At 39.4% G+C, this 18,630-nt stretch overlaps 1 protein-coding gene across 1 annotated transcript in view; it reads right to left on the bottom strand.

The window, feature by feature from the left end:
- Nucleotides 1-3,580: 3,580 nt before the first annotated feature.
- Nucleotides 3,581-18,630, bottom strand: part of SLC9A4 (solute carrier family 9 member A4) — a 97,625-nt gene continuing 82,575 nt past the window's right edge. Inside the window, exons 10-12 of the mRNA XM_007959489.1 lie at nucleotides 12,266-12,397; nucleotides 11,680-11,767; nucleotides 3,581-3,936 (exon numbers count right to left, since the gene is read on the bottom strand). Of these exons, the coding sequence (XP_007957680.1) occupies nucleotides 3,581-3,936; nucleotides 11,680-11,767; nucleotides 12,266-12,397 (576 nt within the window). The remainder of the gene's footprint in view (nucleotides 3,937-11,679; nucleotides 11,768-12,265; nucleotides 12,398-18,630) is intronic.

The raw sequence follows: 18,630 nt of genomic DNA, 5'->3' as shown, positions 1-18,630 counted from the left end.
TGTTGCTAAGGAAAATATGGAATGAAGATCAGATCACACTGCCTTTTGGAACAATAAATCAGTTGCTCTCCAGTGGACTCTGACTCAAGGTGACTCCATGTGTGTCAGAGTGGATTTATGCTCCATAGGGTTTTCAATGGCTGATTGTTTGATAGTAGGTCGCCAGACTTTTCTTTTGTGGCACCTCTAGATAGACTCGAACCTCCAACTGTTACAGGAGGGGGACCCTGAGAAACCCACATGAGTTCCAGTCTTCTGGTGGGAAAGAATTGCTCACAGAGACAGAGGTGGTTTATAGAGAGCAAGCCTTTAATGAAATACTGCACAGGACTGTACTGTGGGACAGCAAACTAGGTGTATAGCATACTAGCTGGACTGCCAACATTTCCCAGCTGGTTTACAGCCATTGTAGGGGACAGAATAAAGAAGCTATGCAATTAGCAAGTCATGTGTGTGAAATCCCTAACTTTTGATGTTCTGGTCCTCTGGATTGATCAGGGCATCTGCTTAACTGTTCATCAAAAGGGGCTCCATCATGAAGTCTCCTGTGTTGACACCTTAGAATCTGCAACAAATGGCCTGGTGATTACCAATCTTTCTACTAGCAATGCTTCTAGTTCTCCCATTCTTATCAGCAGGAGTAATTTAAGTAGTTTACAAAAGAATATGATCCACTACTTCCATTCCTTACATTTGCCCCTACTTCAGTAGGGGTAAGGTAATTTACAAAGGACTGTGACCTGGCAAGGAGCTCTGGTGGCATAGTGCCTAAGGCATTTGACTTTTAACCAGAAGGCTGATGGTTCAAACCCACCAACCAGTCCTTGGAAGGAAGATTGGGCAATCTACTTCCATAGATATACTGCCTCAGAAACCCAAGGAGGGGTTGCTATGAGTTGGATCCGACTAGACGGCAGTGAGTTTTGTTTGGTTTCGTGGCCAGACAGCTTCCTTACATTTGTCCCTACCTCACTATCAGGAGGGGTGTGGTAGTTAAGTTTGTGTGTCAACTTGGCTGGACCTGGTTGAGTGGCTGGGCAGCTGGTGGTAGTTAATCCCCATGATGAGACTGGCAGTGAACTCCGTGGTGGGATCTACCACAAGCAGCTGAGTGGCAGCCTTTGGGTATGTGGTCTGCTTCCTGTATATAAGCAGCAGCTTTCGGAATGGTCTCTAGCCTGTAGCATTCTTGGACCTTGTATGTAGCTGTGTCCTTGTTCATCAGCCTGCCATGCTCTGTCGACCTTGGGATTTACAATGGACTTAAATTAATGGCCTGCTGTGTGGTTTGGTAACATCAGGACTGTGCCTTTTTACTTGTCAACCCTGGGCTTCTCAGTCTCAGCAGCCAGCAGCTGTCTGAGTGAAGAAATGCCTCTAGCTCCAGTGTGCCAGGAGTAGGAGGCAGAGCTGGACCCCAAGATTAAGGGGTTTTCACCCAGTCCCTAGAGTTTAGTACTTTGAACTTTGACTTAAAGCCTCCAAAGTGTAAGAGAATAAACTCCTCTTTGTTAAGGTCATCCCATTTGTGGTATATTCTTGTCAGAGTGCTACTCAGTAACCAGAACAAGAGGTAAAGTAATTTACAATGGGATGTGCCCTGGCAGCTTCTATCCCATACATGAGTTCTCCCAACCTCACAACCTTTCAGTTAGCAACTAAGCACTTTAATTTCCTGTACCACCCAGAGACTCCTCTGAAACAAAAGATGATTAAACAAAGAAATGCTCCAAGTCTTACAGCACCATCAGGGTAACAGGCCCTTTACCTGTCACTCTTCAGATAAGAGCTCCAGGGCCACTTCCCAGGTGTAGACAGCCTCAGCCAGTGTCTATGGTCAAATGGTCAAATGGCCTAGGGGAAAACAACCTCACTATGGCTTCTACCAACCAAAAGGGTAAATTCAATCTTTTCTCTAAATCCTACCTCTTCTCCCTTAAATGGCACCAGCATCTTAGAGAAAACTAGTAGAGTTTGATGGATTCTACTAATCAATGTAACATCTGATAAAAGAAAAAGAAAAAGAGGTAAACCCAAAAGATTTTTAAAAATACTGAAAATTAATAAAATATAAAATGAACAAATTATCTCCCTTATCCTTTAGACCATGGACTACTGGAGTAGACATGCTGTTGTTATTAGATACTGTCAAAGTCAAGTTCTACTCATAGCAACTCCATGTGACAGAGTAGAACTGCCCCATAGTGTTTTCTTAGGCTGTAATCTTTACTGGAGCAGAACACTGGGTCTTTCTCCTACAGAGCAATTGGGTGGGAAACTGCCAACTTTTTGGTTAGCAGCAGAGTGCATCACCAGGGTTTCTTGGAGTAGACATGCATGCATATTTCTAACCATATATAAGACCAAAGTTCACAGACAAGTTACATGACATGTCCAAAGTAGTCACAATCCTAGGTCATATTCCAATGAGAAAGTACTTGCTTCACACTTAAAGGCACCAAGGCAGGCCTATGGAGCAGGTTGCATTTGATCATGGCCTTTAAAGATGCATATAATTAAATCAGTTGTGGATGATAGAAATGGCAATGCAATAATAAAAAAATACATTTCAGTTCATTTATTTTTATAGATTAGTAATTTAGCACAATGAATTGCACTTAAACATGTGTTATCTACAAGTGGCTAGACAAAAGAGAGGGAAGGAGAAAGAGAGGGGAAGGGGGGAGGAAAGATAAAGTAGTCTAGTAAAGTTGTTGAGCTGGAGTTCAAAGCTCAAGGTCAAGTTTGGGGATGAAGAGAATGGAAAATTATACTGAAAAACATCTTCAAACCCTAGGGCAAAATATCACACTTTACAAATCCAAACCTAATAAATGTCTGTTGTTCATGTCATTGTCATCAAAGCCTGTTTATTGCTGTTTTGTTTTTAGTATTTATTTTTAAAGGAAAAATTCCAATTATAAAACAGACCACAAATCCTTTGTTCACAGCTTAATCCTATAATCTGTATCACAGCTGTCTATCACTGATACTGATTAAATATAGCAATGTTATTTTACCTATCTCCAGAAATACAATTATGGCATATTGAACATCAAAATCAAAATTGACTGCTTCACTTGGGAGGGAGGACAATCAGCTTGAAAAGCCACCAACTCACTATGTGACCTTGGGCAAGGTGTCCTTATTGTAAACACAGTGTTGAGGGGGTTGAGGCCAGGCAATCTCTAAAGCTCCTCCTAGTTCTAATGTGATCATAAATGGCACATAATCTAGTTCAATGTGAATTACTAAAAAATCATGCTTACATCTCAATATATGATATAGATCAGATGCTCTTGATTAAAACTCTTAGGAATTCTTCATGAATAATCTCTGGAGTGATTAATTTCTGTCACTGGGAGTTCATTGACAAAGATTCACAAGCAAAGAATATGGCAGAGCCTGCAACTTTGCTCCCAGTCCTCAGAAGAATCTTCCTGTCTCCTTTGTATATAAATGTCTAATAGATTCAAGAAAGTAAACCAGGTAGTCTTACATAACTCTGAACATTCTTCTTTCACATAAACAGGAAGATAGAGTCTTGAAAAATACAGAAACAATCCTGTAGACAATACAACTATTTTCTTTGGAGCAAAGGACTGTGGGATTTGTGGTGTTCCTTGACATTTCTGTGCTCTGTTGTCCATCTGGATCCAACTGGTGAAACCTCTTCCTCACTTTCCTCTCCAGATTCATATTCCTCATTTACTGCATGAAAGAGTGGTTTAGGCCTTAAAGCTGCCCTTCGGACTCTGCCAGTATGCTCTTCTTGGCTTGGACTTCTTTGGTAGCCAAAGTTGAATGGCTTCCCTCCTTTGTGTAAGCTCTTCATTGGAATTGTTTCTTGTGTTAGCCATCTTTCTTGAAGCGACCCTGTTCGAGAGTGTGTATTGAACATGGTGGAAGGGGATCCTGACTCACTGCTGCCATCACCTAGAAAAACATAATGACAAGAAGAAAAGTCACAAAATTTAGTATCAGAGAGTTAAAACTTAACATTCAGATGGCAAGAATTCAGAATGAAGCAAAATCCTTTCTGGGGTTCCAGCTTACAGTCTACTCTCTTATCAATATGATTTTCTCTTTCCAAGGTCATTGCCCAAAGTGGGTGGGAAGTAGATTCCAAATGTGCAGTATAAGAAACAAATAGATATTCATGTAAACATGTATATGGAGCCAGTTCTCCTGAGGTGATAAGGAAGTATTAGTACAAAATCAATGTTTTGTGAGGTCAAAAGCCATCACTGACATCATTAAAGAAAAATAAAACAAAAGTGAAGGTTATATGGCACAGCTATATGAAAATGGGTGGTTTCATCTTGTTATTTTTTAATCAGTGGTCACCAGAAAGCATTAAATCTGAGTTTTATACTTTCACCTTGAAGTAGGCAAACTTATAGAAACAGAGATGAAAGGGATGTGTGTGCCAAAACAACATGACTAAATTCTCTCTTTCCAAAGGAGGTAAGTGAATGAACTCATTGTGGCTGACATATGATGACAATACTGATAATAAAAACCCAAAACCAAACCTGTTGAGGTCAAATCAATTCTGACTCATAGTAACCTTACAGTATAGAGTAGAACTGCCCCATAGGGTTTCCAAGGCCATAATCTTTATGGAAACAGATTGTCTCATCATTCTCCTGAAGAGTAGCTGGTGGGTTCAAACTGCTGACTTTTCACAGTTTAAGCCACTAGGGCTCCTAATAATGATAATAATTGGCATTTATTGAGAACTTACTATGTGCCTGTCAATATCCTGATCATTTTACCTATATGTCGTTTATTTCTCACAATTGCCCTTTGAAGATTGTGGTAGTTCAATTTGTGTGTCAACTTGGCTGGTCCTGGTTGAGTGGCTGGACAGCTGGTGGTAGTTATTCCCCATGATGAAAGTGGCAATCAACTCCATGGTGGGATCTACCACAAACAGCTGAGTAGCTGTCTTTGGGATGTGGTCTGCTTCTGTAGGAGAAGGCTTGAGAATGGTCTCTAGACTTTAGCAAGCTTGGACCCTGCATGTAGCCATGTCATTGCTCAGCAGCCTGCTATGCTCTGCCAACCTTGGGACTTACAATGGACTTAAGTTAATGGCCTGTCATGTGAATTGGTAACATCAGGACTGTGCCTTTTCACTTGTCAACCTTGGGCTTCTCAGCCTCAGCAGCTGTCTGAGTGAAGAAATGCCTCTAGCTCCAGTGGGCTGGGAGCAGGAGACAGAGCTAGACCCCAAAGTTGAGGGGCCCCTAGAGCCTGGCACTTTGAACTTGGACTTAAAGCCTCCAAATTGTAAGAATAAACTCCTGTTTGTTAAGGCCATCCCATTTGTGATATATTTCTTGTCAGAGCGGTACTAGGTGACCAGAGCAAGGATGAATAAAATTATGGTCTTCATTTCATAAATGGAAAGGTTGAGTATTCACAAGGTTAAGTCACTTTTCAATATCACATAGCTAGTAAAGATAGAACTGGAATTTGAGAAGAGCCCTCTCCTTTACATAATGGTATACATGGTGGTTATGAGGTTACATGGGGGTAATGGTGGTTCAGTGGTAGAATTCTTGACTTCCATGTGGAAGACCTAGGTTTGATTCTTGGCCAATGCATCTCCAGCACAGCAACCACCCATCCATCAGTGGAGGAGGTTTGTGTGTCGCTATGAGGCTGAATAGATTCAGCAGAGCTTCCCAGCTGAGATGGAATAGGAAGAAAAGCCTGTTGATTTACTTCTAAAAATCAGCCAACGAAAACACAATGGGTCACAATGGTCTGTCTGATCCACAACTGATTAAGGGGATGGCGCAAGACTGGTGGCATTTCTTTTGGACATGCACTGGGTTGCCATGAGTTGGAATCTGACTTGATGGCAGCTAACAACTATAACATAAGGATTTCATAAATGAGGGGAATAAAGCCACCTTGGCATTCATGTAATGTCCTCTCTCAGATTACCTGCCAAATACCTAAATTATTCATATGGCATTGCTTTTTCCCTATTTCAATTCACACAGATTTTCAAAGGAATGTATTTCACACATCTCATTTATTCACATTTCCTCAAATTTCAATCTTATAAATTTATTCTCTTTCAAATATCCTCCTGAGAATTTTGTTATTTTAAGATTTTACATGTAAATATGAAAGTAATTTTCCTTTTCACATTTTTGTGATGCAGTAGTTACAGTGCCCAGCTGCTAACTAAAATGTCAGTGGTTTGAATCCACCAGTGGCTCTGTGGGAGAAAGATGTGGCAGTCTGCTTCCGTAAAGTTTAAAATGTTGGAAATCCTATGAGGCAGTTCTACTCTGTCTTACATGGTTTCAACAAAATGAAATCAATTCTAATAGGAATTGACTCATTGACAGTGGATCTACTTCTTCTTCTTAAAAAAAAAAATACTATATATATATATATATATATATATAGGAGCTCTGGTAGCATAGTGCCTAAGGCACTTGACTGCTAACCAGAAGGCTGGAGGTTCAAACCCACCAGCCACTCCTCCGAAGGAAGGTTGGGCAATCCTACTTCCGTAGTGATACTGCCTCAGAAACCCAAGGAGGGGTAGCTATGAGTCGGGGCTGACTTGACGGCAAATAACACATACATAAGCTCTGGTGGTGTAGTACCTAAGGCATTTGACTGCTAACCAGAAGGCTGGCAGTTCAAACCCACCAGCCCACCAGCCACTCCTTGGAAGGAAGATTGGGCAATCTACTTCCATAGTCATACCACTTCAGAAACCCAAGGAGGGGTCACTATGAGTCGGGCCTTACTCAATAGCACATAACAACAACAGCAACATATACATATGTACCTATACATACAAAAAAATATATATACATATGTATATGTATATACGTACATATATATTCAAAACCCACAGCTAGAACTAATGTGTTAAAAAATTTATACTTAAAAAAATGCGTTTAAGATATGGGATATGAAAAAAATCTTAAAATACTCTGTTTAAAAATGTTTTAAAAGATGTGACCAAATTTCTATCCTGAGAACAGTGCTTTCAAGTTGACTGATGAGGGTACAGGGAAGCAGTTACTTTGAATAAAGAAAACTGCAATATCCGGTATCTTTCATGATTTTTTATTAATCACTGTCCTTTAATTTGTGTTCTATAGTCTGGCCTAGGACCAGAGTTCCCTTTGTTCCTTAGGTCCTTGGAACACTACCTAAGGAATGCTTCTGTACTGAAGAACTTGTTACTTGTCTTACTGTCCTAGTCTAGTGCCAGCTCCTGGTCTCTGACCATTTCATTTGAGGCAGTAAGCTCCCCATTGGTGGGTGGATTCTAGCTGTAGTTTCCTAACCCCCTTCTGGTTATTCTGTCATAATGGATTACAAGCACTAGGAAGACAAAGGCTCAGGCAGGTGACTTCTAAGGTTCCAATCAACTCAATTCAGTACATTTGGCCAAAATGTGAGGAATGATTCATGTGGAAAGCCAAGTGAAAGAAGGAAGGGTGGAGACTGTGCTTTGTCCTTCTTTTTGTAACTCTCCACATGGACACCGTAGGAAGTGCAGTTTCAGGGATAAATCAGTGCATTCATTTTCAGCAAAATCTGAATATCTATTCTTCTATTTTCTGCCTTAAGGACAGAAAGAAAAGAAATAGAGACCCAGGGATCAACTTTCAACAAACAGTAGACAGACCTAAAAAATGAATAATAACACCAGGGAAGAAAGAACGCACTCCTCGGTACAAACAAGCATATGAGACCAAATTTGTCTCCTAAAGATAAAGCTCTGAAAGCAGGAAGGGGCAGGAAAGAAGGACAGATGGAAATAGGGAAACCAAAGAGGAAGTGGGAAGAGTGCTGTTACATTGGACATTGAGGGAATTGCAACCAATGTCATGAAACAAAATGTGTATAAATTGTTGAATAGAAAACTAATTTGCTCTGTAAATTTTCACCCAAACTACAATTTAAAAATAATGTTGTTGTTGTTGTTATGTGCCGTCGAGTTGGCCCCGACTCATAGTGACCTTGGGTTTCCGAGGCAGTATCACAGAAGTAGATTGTATCTACAGAAGTAGATTGCCCAACCTTTCTTCCAAGGAGTAGCTGGTGGGTTTGAACTGCCAGCCTTCTGGTTAGCAGTCAAGTGCCTTAGGCACTACGCTACCAGAGCTCCTTAAAAATAATATGTTGTTATGTACCGTCGAGTTGGACCCAACTCATAGTGACCCCTCCTTGGGTTTCCGAGGCCGTATCACTACGGAAGTAGATTGCCCCATCTTCCTTCCGAGGAGTGGCTGGTGGGTTTGAACCGCCAGCCTTCTGGTTAGCAGTCAAGTGCCTTAGGCACTATGCTACCACAGCTCCCTTAAAAATAATATAGCAATAAAAAATTTTTAAAAGAAATAGGGAAAGTGCTTTCTGCTCAAGGCAAGGTAGAGCTGAATCTGTTGTTCTTGTTAGGTGCTGTGGAGTTAGTTCTGACTCATGGTGAGGCCATGTACAACAGAATGAAACACTGCCTGGTCCTGCTCTCCTCACAAATCATTGCTGTTTGAGCCATTGCTGCAGCTACACTATCAATCCATCTTGTTGAGAGTCTTCCTCAGTATAGGATATACGAGGATGAAAGTTAGCTACTGCAGACCACATACACTGTTCAGAGGCTCAGATCCCCAGTGTGCAACCCTTCACACTTCTCTCTCCACACAGGTTTTAAGGCAGCCCTAGAGAAATAAGAGGAGATTCCAGGCTTTGCTGATAGCACCAACTGAGTCCAATATGTAAAAAAGCCTGGGGAGGGCTAGATGTTGTTCTCTGTGAAATGCAAGGGATGTTCTGACCTTGGGGGTCAAGGGAGAGATAGGAAGGAAACTAATCTCCCAGTCACAGCTTGGTTAGCCCAGGCTGCTTAGAGGGCCATCACCTAGGGTGTTCTGCCATTTCCTGACCCCTTTCCTGCAGAAAGACCTCAGTTGTGGAGAGAAGAAGAATGAAAATAATTATGCCTAGACTGTCTCAGTCTAACCCTGATTATTATTTTGATTATTAAAAACTTATTAAGGATAACTGGTAAAGTAAGTCCCACTTCATGACTTTTCCTTCTCAGACTTCTAATCTACCCACTCTCTCCTTGCTTACCCAGAGGAAATTTAGAACCAGGTGATCACATTTGAAAGAAAAATAATTTCATTAGAAGTAGTATTGTATGTCATGTCTAGATTAATTCCTGTAGGACCAACAATTTTATCATGTTGTCTTTTCTTCCAAGGACACTTATATCGACCCATGTGTTCAAATCTTCTTTTACATCCTTCAAGAGTAATAACAATAATGGCTATAGTTATTGGACATGTACTTGGTTCCAGAAACTGTTCTAAGAGTATTCTATGCACTGACTAACTTTGTCGCTGGACAATACCATTGTAGTGGTAGGTACCAATGTTAGTCCCTTTACAAACAGGAAACTACAGCATAGAGAAGTAGAGTTTATTTTATTTTCATATAGGTGCCATGCACTTTTTCCTGGTATTACATGACTTCTACCGAAAGTTTGAATGAGATGCCCTTTAGAGTATCTATTGAAATAATAGGATTTTTATCCCTTGACTTGATGAATAATGTAAAGACATTTCTAAATAGTAAATAATCCCTGTCTTGTTGGAATAAACCCCACTTTGTAAAGGTATATTATTCATTTAATAATATGCTGCATTTTGTTCATTAATGTTGTATTGAGGATTTATATGTAAGTGCTCAAATGAGGCCTCTCTGTGGTCATCCCCTGCTACTGTAGCCATGAGATACCGATTTTCATTCTATTTTCACTTCACAGGAAATAATTTTGAGATATTCTTGTTTTCTGTGCACTCAAACAACATAAGTAACGCCAGCTTTAAAAATAAAACAAACTAGTATACTCTTTATGTCTGTTGCTTTTGTTTGTGGTTTAGTTCTTTGACAACATAAAATAATACTATTTATTAGAGGGTGGTCTGGGAATAGATAACTAGATCAATGAAACAGAATTGAGAGTCCAAACATCTCCAGGATAAATGTCTTTAGTATAAGAAAGATGGCATTTCATCTTAGAGGAAAAGATGACATTGGGATAGCAGAATAGCCTTTTTTGGGAAAAAAAAAAAGAAATCTGAAGTGTGTTTCTATCTTAATCCTTACACAAAGAGGAACTTTAAATGGATTGAAATTTAAACGTGAAAATTAAGTCATTAATATGTTATGTTATGTGCCCTTGAGTTGGACCCGACTCATAGTGACCCGTCCTTGGGTTTCCAAGGCAGTATCACCACGGAAGTAGATTGCCCAACCTTCCTTCCTAGGAGAGGCTGGTGGGTTTGAACTGCCAGCCTTCTGGTTAGCAGCCATTAATGTAGATGAAGTACTTTTAATAATTCTGTGAAAGAATTGATTAATCAGAATGAAAATTCTGAATGGCAAAAGACATATAAAACTAAAAGATAAATGTGAAACTTGAGGAAAATTCATTTGCAACAAGTATGAGACAATGGGTGATAGTCTTGTTATAATATAAAGAATTCTTCAAATTTACTTTAAAATAACCAACAACAAATAGAAAAAAAAAAAGGCAAAACAGAAAATTCTCAAAAAGAAATACAGTTGCCTTTATTGTATAATAATATGAAAGCATGTTTAAACTCACTAAAAATCAGAGATATTCATATGAAAATTAAATATGGTACTTGTAGAATAGTGCCTAAGGCACTTGACTGCTAACCAGAAGGCTGGTGGTTCAAACCCACCAGCCACTCCTCAGAAGGAAGGTTGGGCAATCTACTTTCATAGTGATACTGCCTCGGAAACCCAAGGAGGGGTCACTATGAGTTAGGTCCAACTCAACAGCACATAACAACAACAACAACATCATATTGTAAATTATTAAAGATTTTTAAAATAATCCAGTTATAGTAAAGATGTTGGGAAAAAAATGACAATTCTCACAAATTGTTGATGTGAGAATAAATTATTGATAAAATCTTTTGGGAAAATATTTTAGTAATATATGTAAGTATTTAAATATATATAACTTTTCTTATCAGGTAAGGGTGGGGATGGTGCTGAGAATTGTAGACAGATGCTCACTAAAATGTTTTATAGTGATTATATTTGAGTATTGTGGTTTTAAGTGCTTTTAATTTTCTTTTTTATACTTTTTGCCTACTGATTGATTTTTATTTTACATCAACTATATTTTTAAATCAGAAAAAATGTTTTTATTTTAAAGAAAATTTACATGTAGCTTTCAAAGAATTAATTCTACATGTTTAATTTATTTGAATTTTTAACATAGTTTTAAGTCTCAGAAAATTAGAAAAATTAAACTAGATAATATCACATATTTTAAACATCTAGACTGGACAGCAAAACTATGGTCCATGGGCCATATCCAGCCCACTGCCTCTTTCTGTATGGCCTATGAGCAAGGAATGGTTTTTCCATTTCTAAATGGTTGAAAAAATTAAAAGACAATATTTCATGAAAAATTCAAGTTATCTGAAATCCAAATTCCACAAATAAAGTTTGAATTCCATCAATGAATTTTTTCATAAGTACCTATGTACTATTCCTGATTTTGCCTACAAGTCATAAAATATTCACTGACTCTTTGCAGAAAAATTTACCTATCCCTAGTCTAAGAGAAGAAAGCATGCCTATTACCTGTGAATTCACCAAACCTCACGTCTCTTCTTGCTGACTGAGGATTGCTGTAAGGAAAGGAGAGGTAGCGGATGTTTTTGGTGCCAGCCTGTGAGTAACAGGAGGAGAGAAAAGGTAGAATTAGCTCCAAAAAAACCTAAATGTGCATGACACCAACCTATCTTGAGGGATTATAAATAAATAAATAAATAAATAAATAACACTCTGTTGCTAGAGAAACACAAAAGCAGGACACCAAGGAAATCTCCTTCTCTCTTTCTCTGGGTCTTGGCCTTAGGAGCCTAAAACATCTCCCTATGGGATATGTTATAGTAAACTATCCTCCAGAATGAGTCTGTGACTGAGACATGCTTGCTGGGCTGTGTCCAGGGACAGACATCATGTGTCTAGACTGAATATTCCAGAGGAATGTCTATGGACAAGAGTATTTGGCTCTAGGAGGTTTAATTGTCCCAGGAAGATATAGGGAGAGGCTTCTTTTTGCCAAGGTACCTGAGGAGGCCTTGTATAGGATCAAGCCCAGTTATCACATGGTAAACATTTGTTAAGGAAAGGAATGTCCAAAGTCTACAGTCCCAACCAGTACCGGTTTTCCCCATGGTAGGCTGTGGCCTTTCCTCATGCTCTCCCTTAAGGTGTTCTGGCGGCGGATCAGAATCTCTTTTGCCTGCTTCTCACTTGATTGGAGTTTGAGGCTGTATTTGTTGTAGGACAAGGTCTGTAGAGAGAATGGAATGATAAATACCTATGGACATCTCCAGGGCAAATTTTAGCCTCAAGGGGTTACTGAAAAATCACAAACCAAAGAATGTAGAGCTTGAAGGCATTTTGAACGTTTTCTGGGCCAAATGCTTCATACTACAGATGAGCAAGCCATAGCTTAGAGAAAAAAAGTTTGAATACTATTACATGCACAATACTTCATTATCATTGACACCAAACACTAGGCTACAAGTAAGTGCATAGACAGGTGAGAAGATCAGGTGGTGGTAGGCAAACAGGAATATAGCCAAGCCCAAGGATAGATTTGGCTGAAGATAATCTTACATATGCACTTGTGCTACAAAATTATCCCCATACAATACAGAAGCAACAGAAGATAGAGTTAGAGTAGCTTCTCAGAGATAACCAAACATCTTGAGAGAGAATCACCAAGCCTGTGGGTTTGGAACCACAGTCTCAGGGGACATCATGCTCAATTGGAGCAACATAGTACATAAAAATCTTGTTCTACATCCCACTTTGGTGAGTAGTGACTGCAGTCTTAAAAGCTTTCGAGTGGCCATCTAAGATGTAATTTATTGGTCTCCTCTTGTCTGGAGCAAAGAAGAGTGAAGAAAATCAAAGCCATCTAGAAACAATTAGTCCAAAGACATGATGGACCATGAGGACCTCAGCCTTCATGACCCCCAAAACAGAAGAACTAGATGGTGCCCAGCTACCAATGCCAACTGCTTAGAAAGGGATCAAAATTGGAGATCCTGGATAGAGTGGGAGGAAAAATGTGGAACAAAATTCAAAACCACAAAAATGACCAGAGTTACTGGTTGTATAGAGATTGGTAGAACCCTTGAGACTATGGCTCAGGTTACTTTGGGCCGAGAAATGGATTCACTTCTGTGGATTGGCTCTCAGCCCAACAACAGAAAGACCTACATGCAGAACACCTACCCCAGAGATGCACCCACCTACTCTAGGGAGATGTATCGCTTAGATCAACCAGCCATGATACATCAGAGGGACAGCATTCACATACAGGGAAAGCTGGACAGACAAGAGTGCATAGATAAGAAGGGCACAGGGAGGAGGTAGTCATGTGGAGGACAGAGGAGGAGAGGTTTTTGTTTTATTTTTTTTACAGTTGGGGGCTTGTAATCAAGCCATGAAATCAAATGTGCATGAACCGTTGGATGTAAAACAAATCTGCTTTGTCAATTTGCACCCAAAGCACAACTTTTAAAAAAGAAAGAAAGAAACGTATGAGAACTAATGTCATTCACCAGGGCAGAGTTATGTATGGAACCTCTGACTCTGAATCTCAGAGCATCTCAAAGTGCTCTATCTGTGTTGTCTTTGTACTCTCTTTGAAGCCCTATGCTAAGGTCCCCATAAACTGGCTTCCTTAGACACATTTTCTTTTCCAGGTGATGTTTTTTATGCTAACAGACTTTTTAGCCAGATCAGAAAAATGTCAAAAGTATTTTGGGAATTCCTATAGGGTTAAGACATTTGACTGCTAACCAGAAGGCTGTTTAGCAAACTCACCAGCCATTCTTCAGAAGGAAGATTGATCAATCTACTTCTGCAGTGATACCACCTCAGAAACCCAAGGAGGGGTCGCTAAGAGTCGGGACCAACTCAACAGCAGGAAGTTTGGTTTGCTTACAGGATTAATATTTTTTAAAATTTTGCCATTAAAGGACACTAAAAAAGATCTACCACATATTATCACCATCATTATCACTTAAATCATACCAGTTCTTTTAAGCAAAATGGTTTGTCGTTGTTAGGTTCTGTAGAGTTGGTTCTGACTCATAGTAATCCTTGGTAAAACAGAATGAAAACACTTTCTGGTCCTGTGCCATCCGAAAAATCATTGTATGTTTGAGCCCATTATTGCAGCCACTGTGTCAATCCATTTCACTGAGTGTCTTCCCCTTTTTTTGTTCACCCGCTACTTTACCATGCAAGATATTCAGTCCTTCTCCAGGGGCTGGTCCCTCTTGATAACATGTTCAAAATATACTAGGTGAAGTGTCATCATCCTCACTTCTAAGAAAGATTCTGGCTGTACTTCTTCCAAGACAGATTTGTTCATTCTTCTGGCAGTCCAAGGTATATTCAATATTTTTCTCCAACACCAATGCATCAATTCTTCTTAGTCTTCCTTATTCATTGCCAAGCTTTCCCAAGCACATGAAGCAATTGAAAATACCATGACTGGTGTCAGGTAAGCCTTAGTCCTCAAGGTGAGATCTTTGCTTTTTAACACTTGAAAGAGGTCTTTTGCTGCAGATTTGCCCAATTCATTATGTTTACAATAAGTGAAATAGTAGGAAGGACATAATATCAGATGAAGAATAGTCCTTCAAAATAAGTAAATTTAGCTTTATTTAAAAAAAAAAAAAAAAAAAACCTCTCTATTCCACAGTACATGGGGTAAATACTTGTTATGGATCATGGATCAACTCTGCTCTCAGACAAGTGTCTACAAAGCATTTAACTAGAAACATTTTACCCCTCTTGTCCACTCAAAGTTAACCTATGTGAAATCCTTGTTTTTCAGGGCTGTTTAGGTCACACTCTGTGCAAACTGCTAAATGACAAAGTCTCATTGGCTAAATAGCTGATTGGGATTAAAGGCATTATCCACCCCAGTTAATGACTGTTTTATAAAGATTTTCAGTTCAATAGCAGTATAACATATACTTATTTGTACCTATTATGTGCCAGGGAAGGAGCTCTTGTCGCACACTGGTTAAGTGCACAGTTGCTAACTGAAAGGTCTGCAATTTGAACCCACCAGCTGCTCTGCAGGAGAAAGATGTGGCAGTCTGCTGTCATAAAGATTTACAATCTTGGAAATCCTAGGAGGCAATTCTACTCTGCCCTATAGGGATGCTATGGATTGGAATTGACTCCATGCACACAACAACAGCATGTGCCAGAGGCTGTGGTATGCATAGAATTTAAATACATGAATGTTAGAATTCTGGTCTTCAAAAAGCTTATACTCTGTAGAGGAGTTAAACAAATTAAGCCTATTACGTAATACATTGAGGTAATGGTAAGGTGTTGGAGTATGCGAGGTGTTATAAGAATATAGAAAAAAGGGCTTAGTCTAGTTTTGGAGTAGAAAATGTTTATTTTATGGCTGAATCTTGAAAGACAAGTGAATATTATCCAGGGAACAAATTTCAGGAAGAGGGAAAAAAAAAATGCAAGACATAGATCTGTGGAACATTGAGTATGTGCAGACAATGCAGGGAACAATAGAGTTGAGCCGGGAATTCATTTTTTATCATAGGAGAATGAAGTACAGTTCAAAATGTGGTGAGAGAAGAGACCGGAGAGGCAGGGAGGGGACGGGGCCAGGCCCAGTCAACCTGCATAAAGCAGAGATGCCATTATCAAGGCCACACACACTCCAAGAAGTGCCACAAGATGATCCATGGAAAGAATATATTAATATTTCTATTACAACAACAACAACATTAGTATTTCTATTCATTTATATCCAAAAAAAGAAAAATGAGATTGTGTTGTTGTTATGTGCTGTCGAGTTGGACCCGACTCATAGCGACCCCTCCTTGGGTTTCCGAGGCAGTATCACTATGGAAGTAGATTGCCCAACCTTCCTTCCGAGGAGTGGCTGGTGGGTTTGAGCCTCCAGCCTTCTGGTTAGCAGTCAAGTGCCTTAGGCACCATGCTACCAAAGCTCCTAAAATGAGATTAAGTACCCCATTATAAATCCATAGATTAAAGTACTCCTCAGTTGGTTTATACATAAAATAGTTAAGGTTCCATTTGAGCAGAAAAGGTCGTCTATAACAAGGAGGAGTTGGAATGTTGTCCTTGTGTGTTTCATTTGCTTTTACTTTATGCAAGCAGTTATGTATATTTGTGATCTTTAGTACCTAAGAAATAAAATAATTCTAACAACATAGGCAATTATTTTTAAATATTCCCATACAGAAGTCATAGGTCAAAGGCCAAGGTAACAATGTAAAAGTGACAAAGCTGACCTTTTCCTTCTCCTGAAAGGAACTGTTGACCAGCCACCTTACAGAGTAAAACAGATGATAAATTAACCAATCTGATAAGAATTTGGCTAAATAAATAAAAAGCGTTAAGGATAGTTTGAAATGTGGATTCTTATTCACCATCACTAATAATGAACCTGAGGACCTCTGGTAGCATAGTGCCTAAGGCACTTGACTGCTAACCAGAAGGTTGGCAGTTCAAACCCACTAGCCACTCCTCGGAAGGAAGATGAGGCTATCTACTTCCGTAGTGATACTACCTCAGAAACCCAAGGAGGGGTCGCTATGAGTCAGGTCCAACTTGACAGCACATAACAACAACAACAACAATGAACCTCAACCTAAATGCATTTTATGAATTGAGATATCAAGTAATGATAATATGATAGTATCATGAAAAATATTTAAAATTAAGAGACAACACTTTATCATTTTTATCAACATTAAAATCATACAAAACTGAATTGATTATGTGTGTGTGTGTTTCTTGGAAGGAAGACTGGGCAATTGACTTCTGTAGAGATACCACCTCAGAATGTGTTTATATATATATATGTATATATATGTTGTTGTTTGTTGTTATGTGCCATCAAGTCGGACCTGACTCATAGCCACCCCTCCTTGGGTTTCCAAGGCAATATGACTACGGAAGTAGATTGTCCAACCTTCCTTCTGAGGAGTGGCTGTATGTATGTATATACGTATTTTACTTGAAGGGATTTCATATACCTAGCTTTGGGAAGAGGTTGTATTTTAAAGAAGATTTGGACATATAGGTCTTCTATTTTGCCTCACATGAAATAACCCACACATTAATCTATTTTATCTATCTATAGGAAGCATTGCAGGTCCTTCTCTCTTCTCCCTTCACTTTCACTCATTAATGAAGAAGTCATTGATTATAGTAAACCTCTGTTTCCCACTAAACTTTGAGTTCTATGGGAGAAAGAACTGTATCTGTCTTATTCAGTGTACTCTTCCTAATGGCTGGCACATTCTAAATGTGCATTGAGTATTTAATGAAGGAAATGAAAATTGAGTAAATTGTTTTATTATTTTGAAAGTAAGTAGAAATTTTGAGAGTGATCTGATCCTTCAGACTACCCCAGGGATCACACATCCATCTTTGACCTATCCTTGAGGTCTGGGCTGAAGCCAGCTTTGTCACTTTTAAGTTTAGAAAGACTTTCTCAATCTCCATTCCCACTGTGTTCCAGAGCACCTACCTCTGCAGTTGTCCGACTGAGAAACAATCCAGAACATGTCTCACCTTTCCGAGTTAGGCCCTCGATAGCCTCCCCACCAGGGAAGATCTTGGACTTGCTGAGGGAAAGGGACTTTAATTAAGAGAGTCCAAAGCCCTCCCATGTGCCAGAGACACAGCAGAGCCAGTTCAGTTTTAGATTCAACTGCATAGTAGTATCACCCACCCAGAATCATACCTTGTACTCATCCTGGCACTGCCATGAAGTGATTCCTAACTGCCAAGATGGTGTCTTTCAGAATGTGAACAGTGAGAAAATTCCCCAACAGTCAACCCTGCACAGTGGGAAGCTAGTGACATATCACCCAGGCTGAAGACCCTCCAAAATGAAGATTATTCACTGGAAAGAAATCAGATGTATGGTATCCTGGGTTACATCATTAGTAGATTTTGCCTTCAATCAAGTAGGTAGACCATGAAGAAAGTGAGGAGCCATATGTCTTTTGTAAAAGATAGGGTTCCAAAACTCCAAACCAAATTCACTACCATCAAGTTGTTTCCAACTCATAACGATCCCTCCTTGGGTTTCTGAAAGAGATCTGGTAGCATAGTGCCTAAAGCATTTGACTAATAACCAGAGGCTAGAGGTTCAAACCCATCAGCCACTCCTCCAAAGGAAGATTGGGCAATCTACTTCCAAACCCAAGGAAAGCCAAGGAAGGGTCGCTATGAGTCAGGTTTGACTAGACGGTAGTGAGTTTGGGTTTCCAAAGCAGTATCTCTATGGAAGTAGATTTCCTCATCTTCCTTCCAAGGAGTGACTATTTTATATTCTAAAATATAGGGTCAGAAATGGAAAATAATAATGGAAGGATTGGGGAGATTTATTCTAGTAAATAATATGAATAGCAAAGAAACACTGTTTGGTACATTACCGTGCAACTTTAGGAATAGTCCGTTTAGGCTAAAAGGCTCGCAAAATAG

This window comes from Orycteropus afer, unplaced genomic scaffold (assembly GCF_000298275.1).
Source record: "Orycteropus afer afer isolate SDZICR_OR568_19922 unplaced genomic scaffold, OryAfe1.0 scaffold00017, whole genome shotgun sequence".
In the NCBI taxonomy this organism is placed as follows: Eukaryota; Metazoa; Chordata; class Mammalia; order Tubulidentata; family Orycteropodidae; genus Orycteropus; species Orycteropus afer.
The sequence above is the reverse complement of the archived record's forward strand: the minus strand, read 5'-3'. Positions and strand labels throughout refer to the sequence as shown.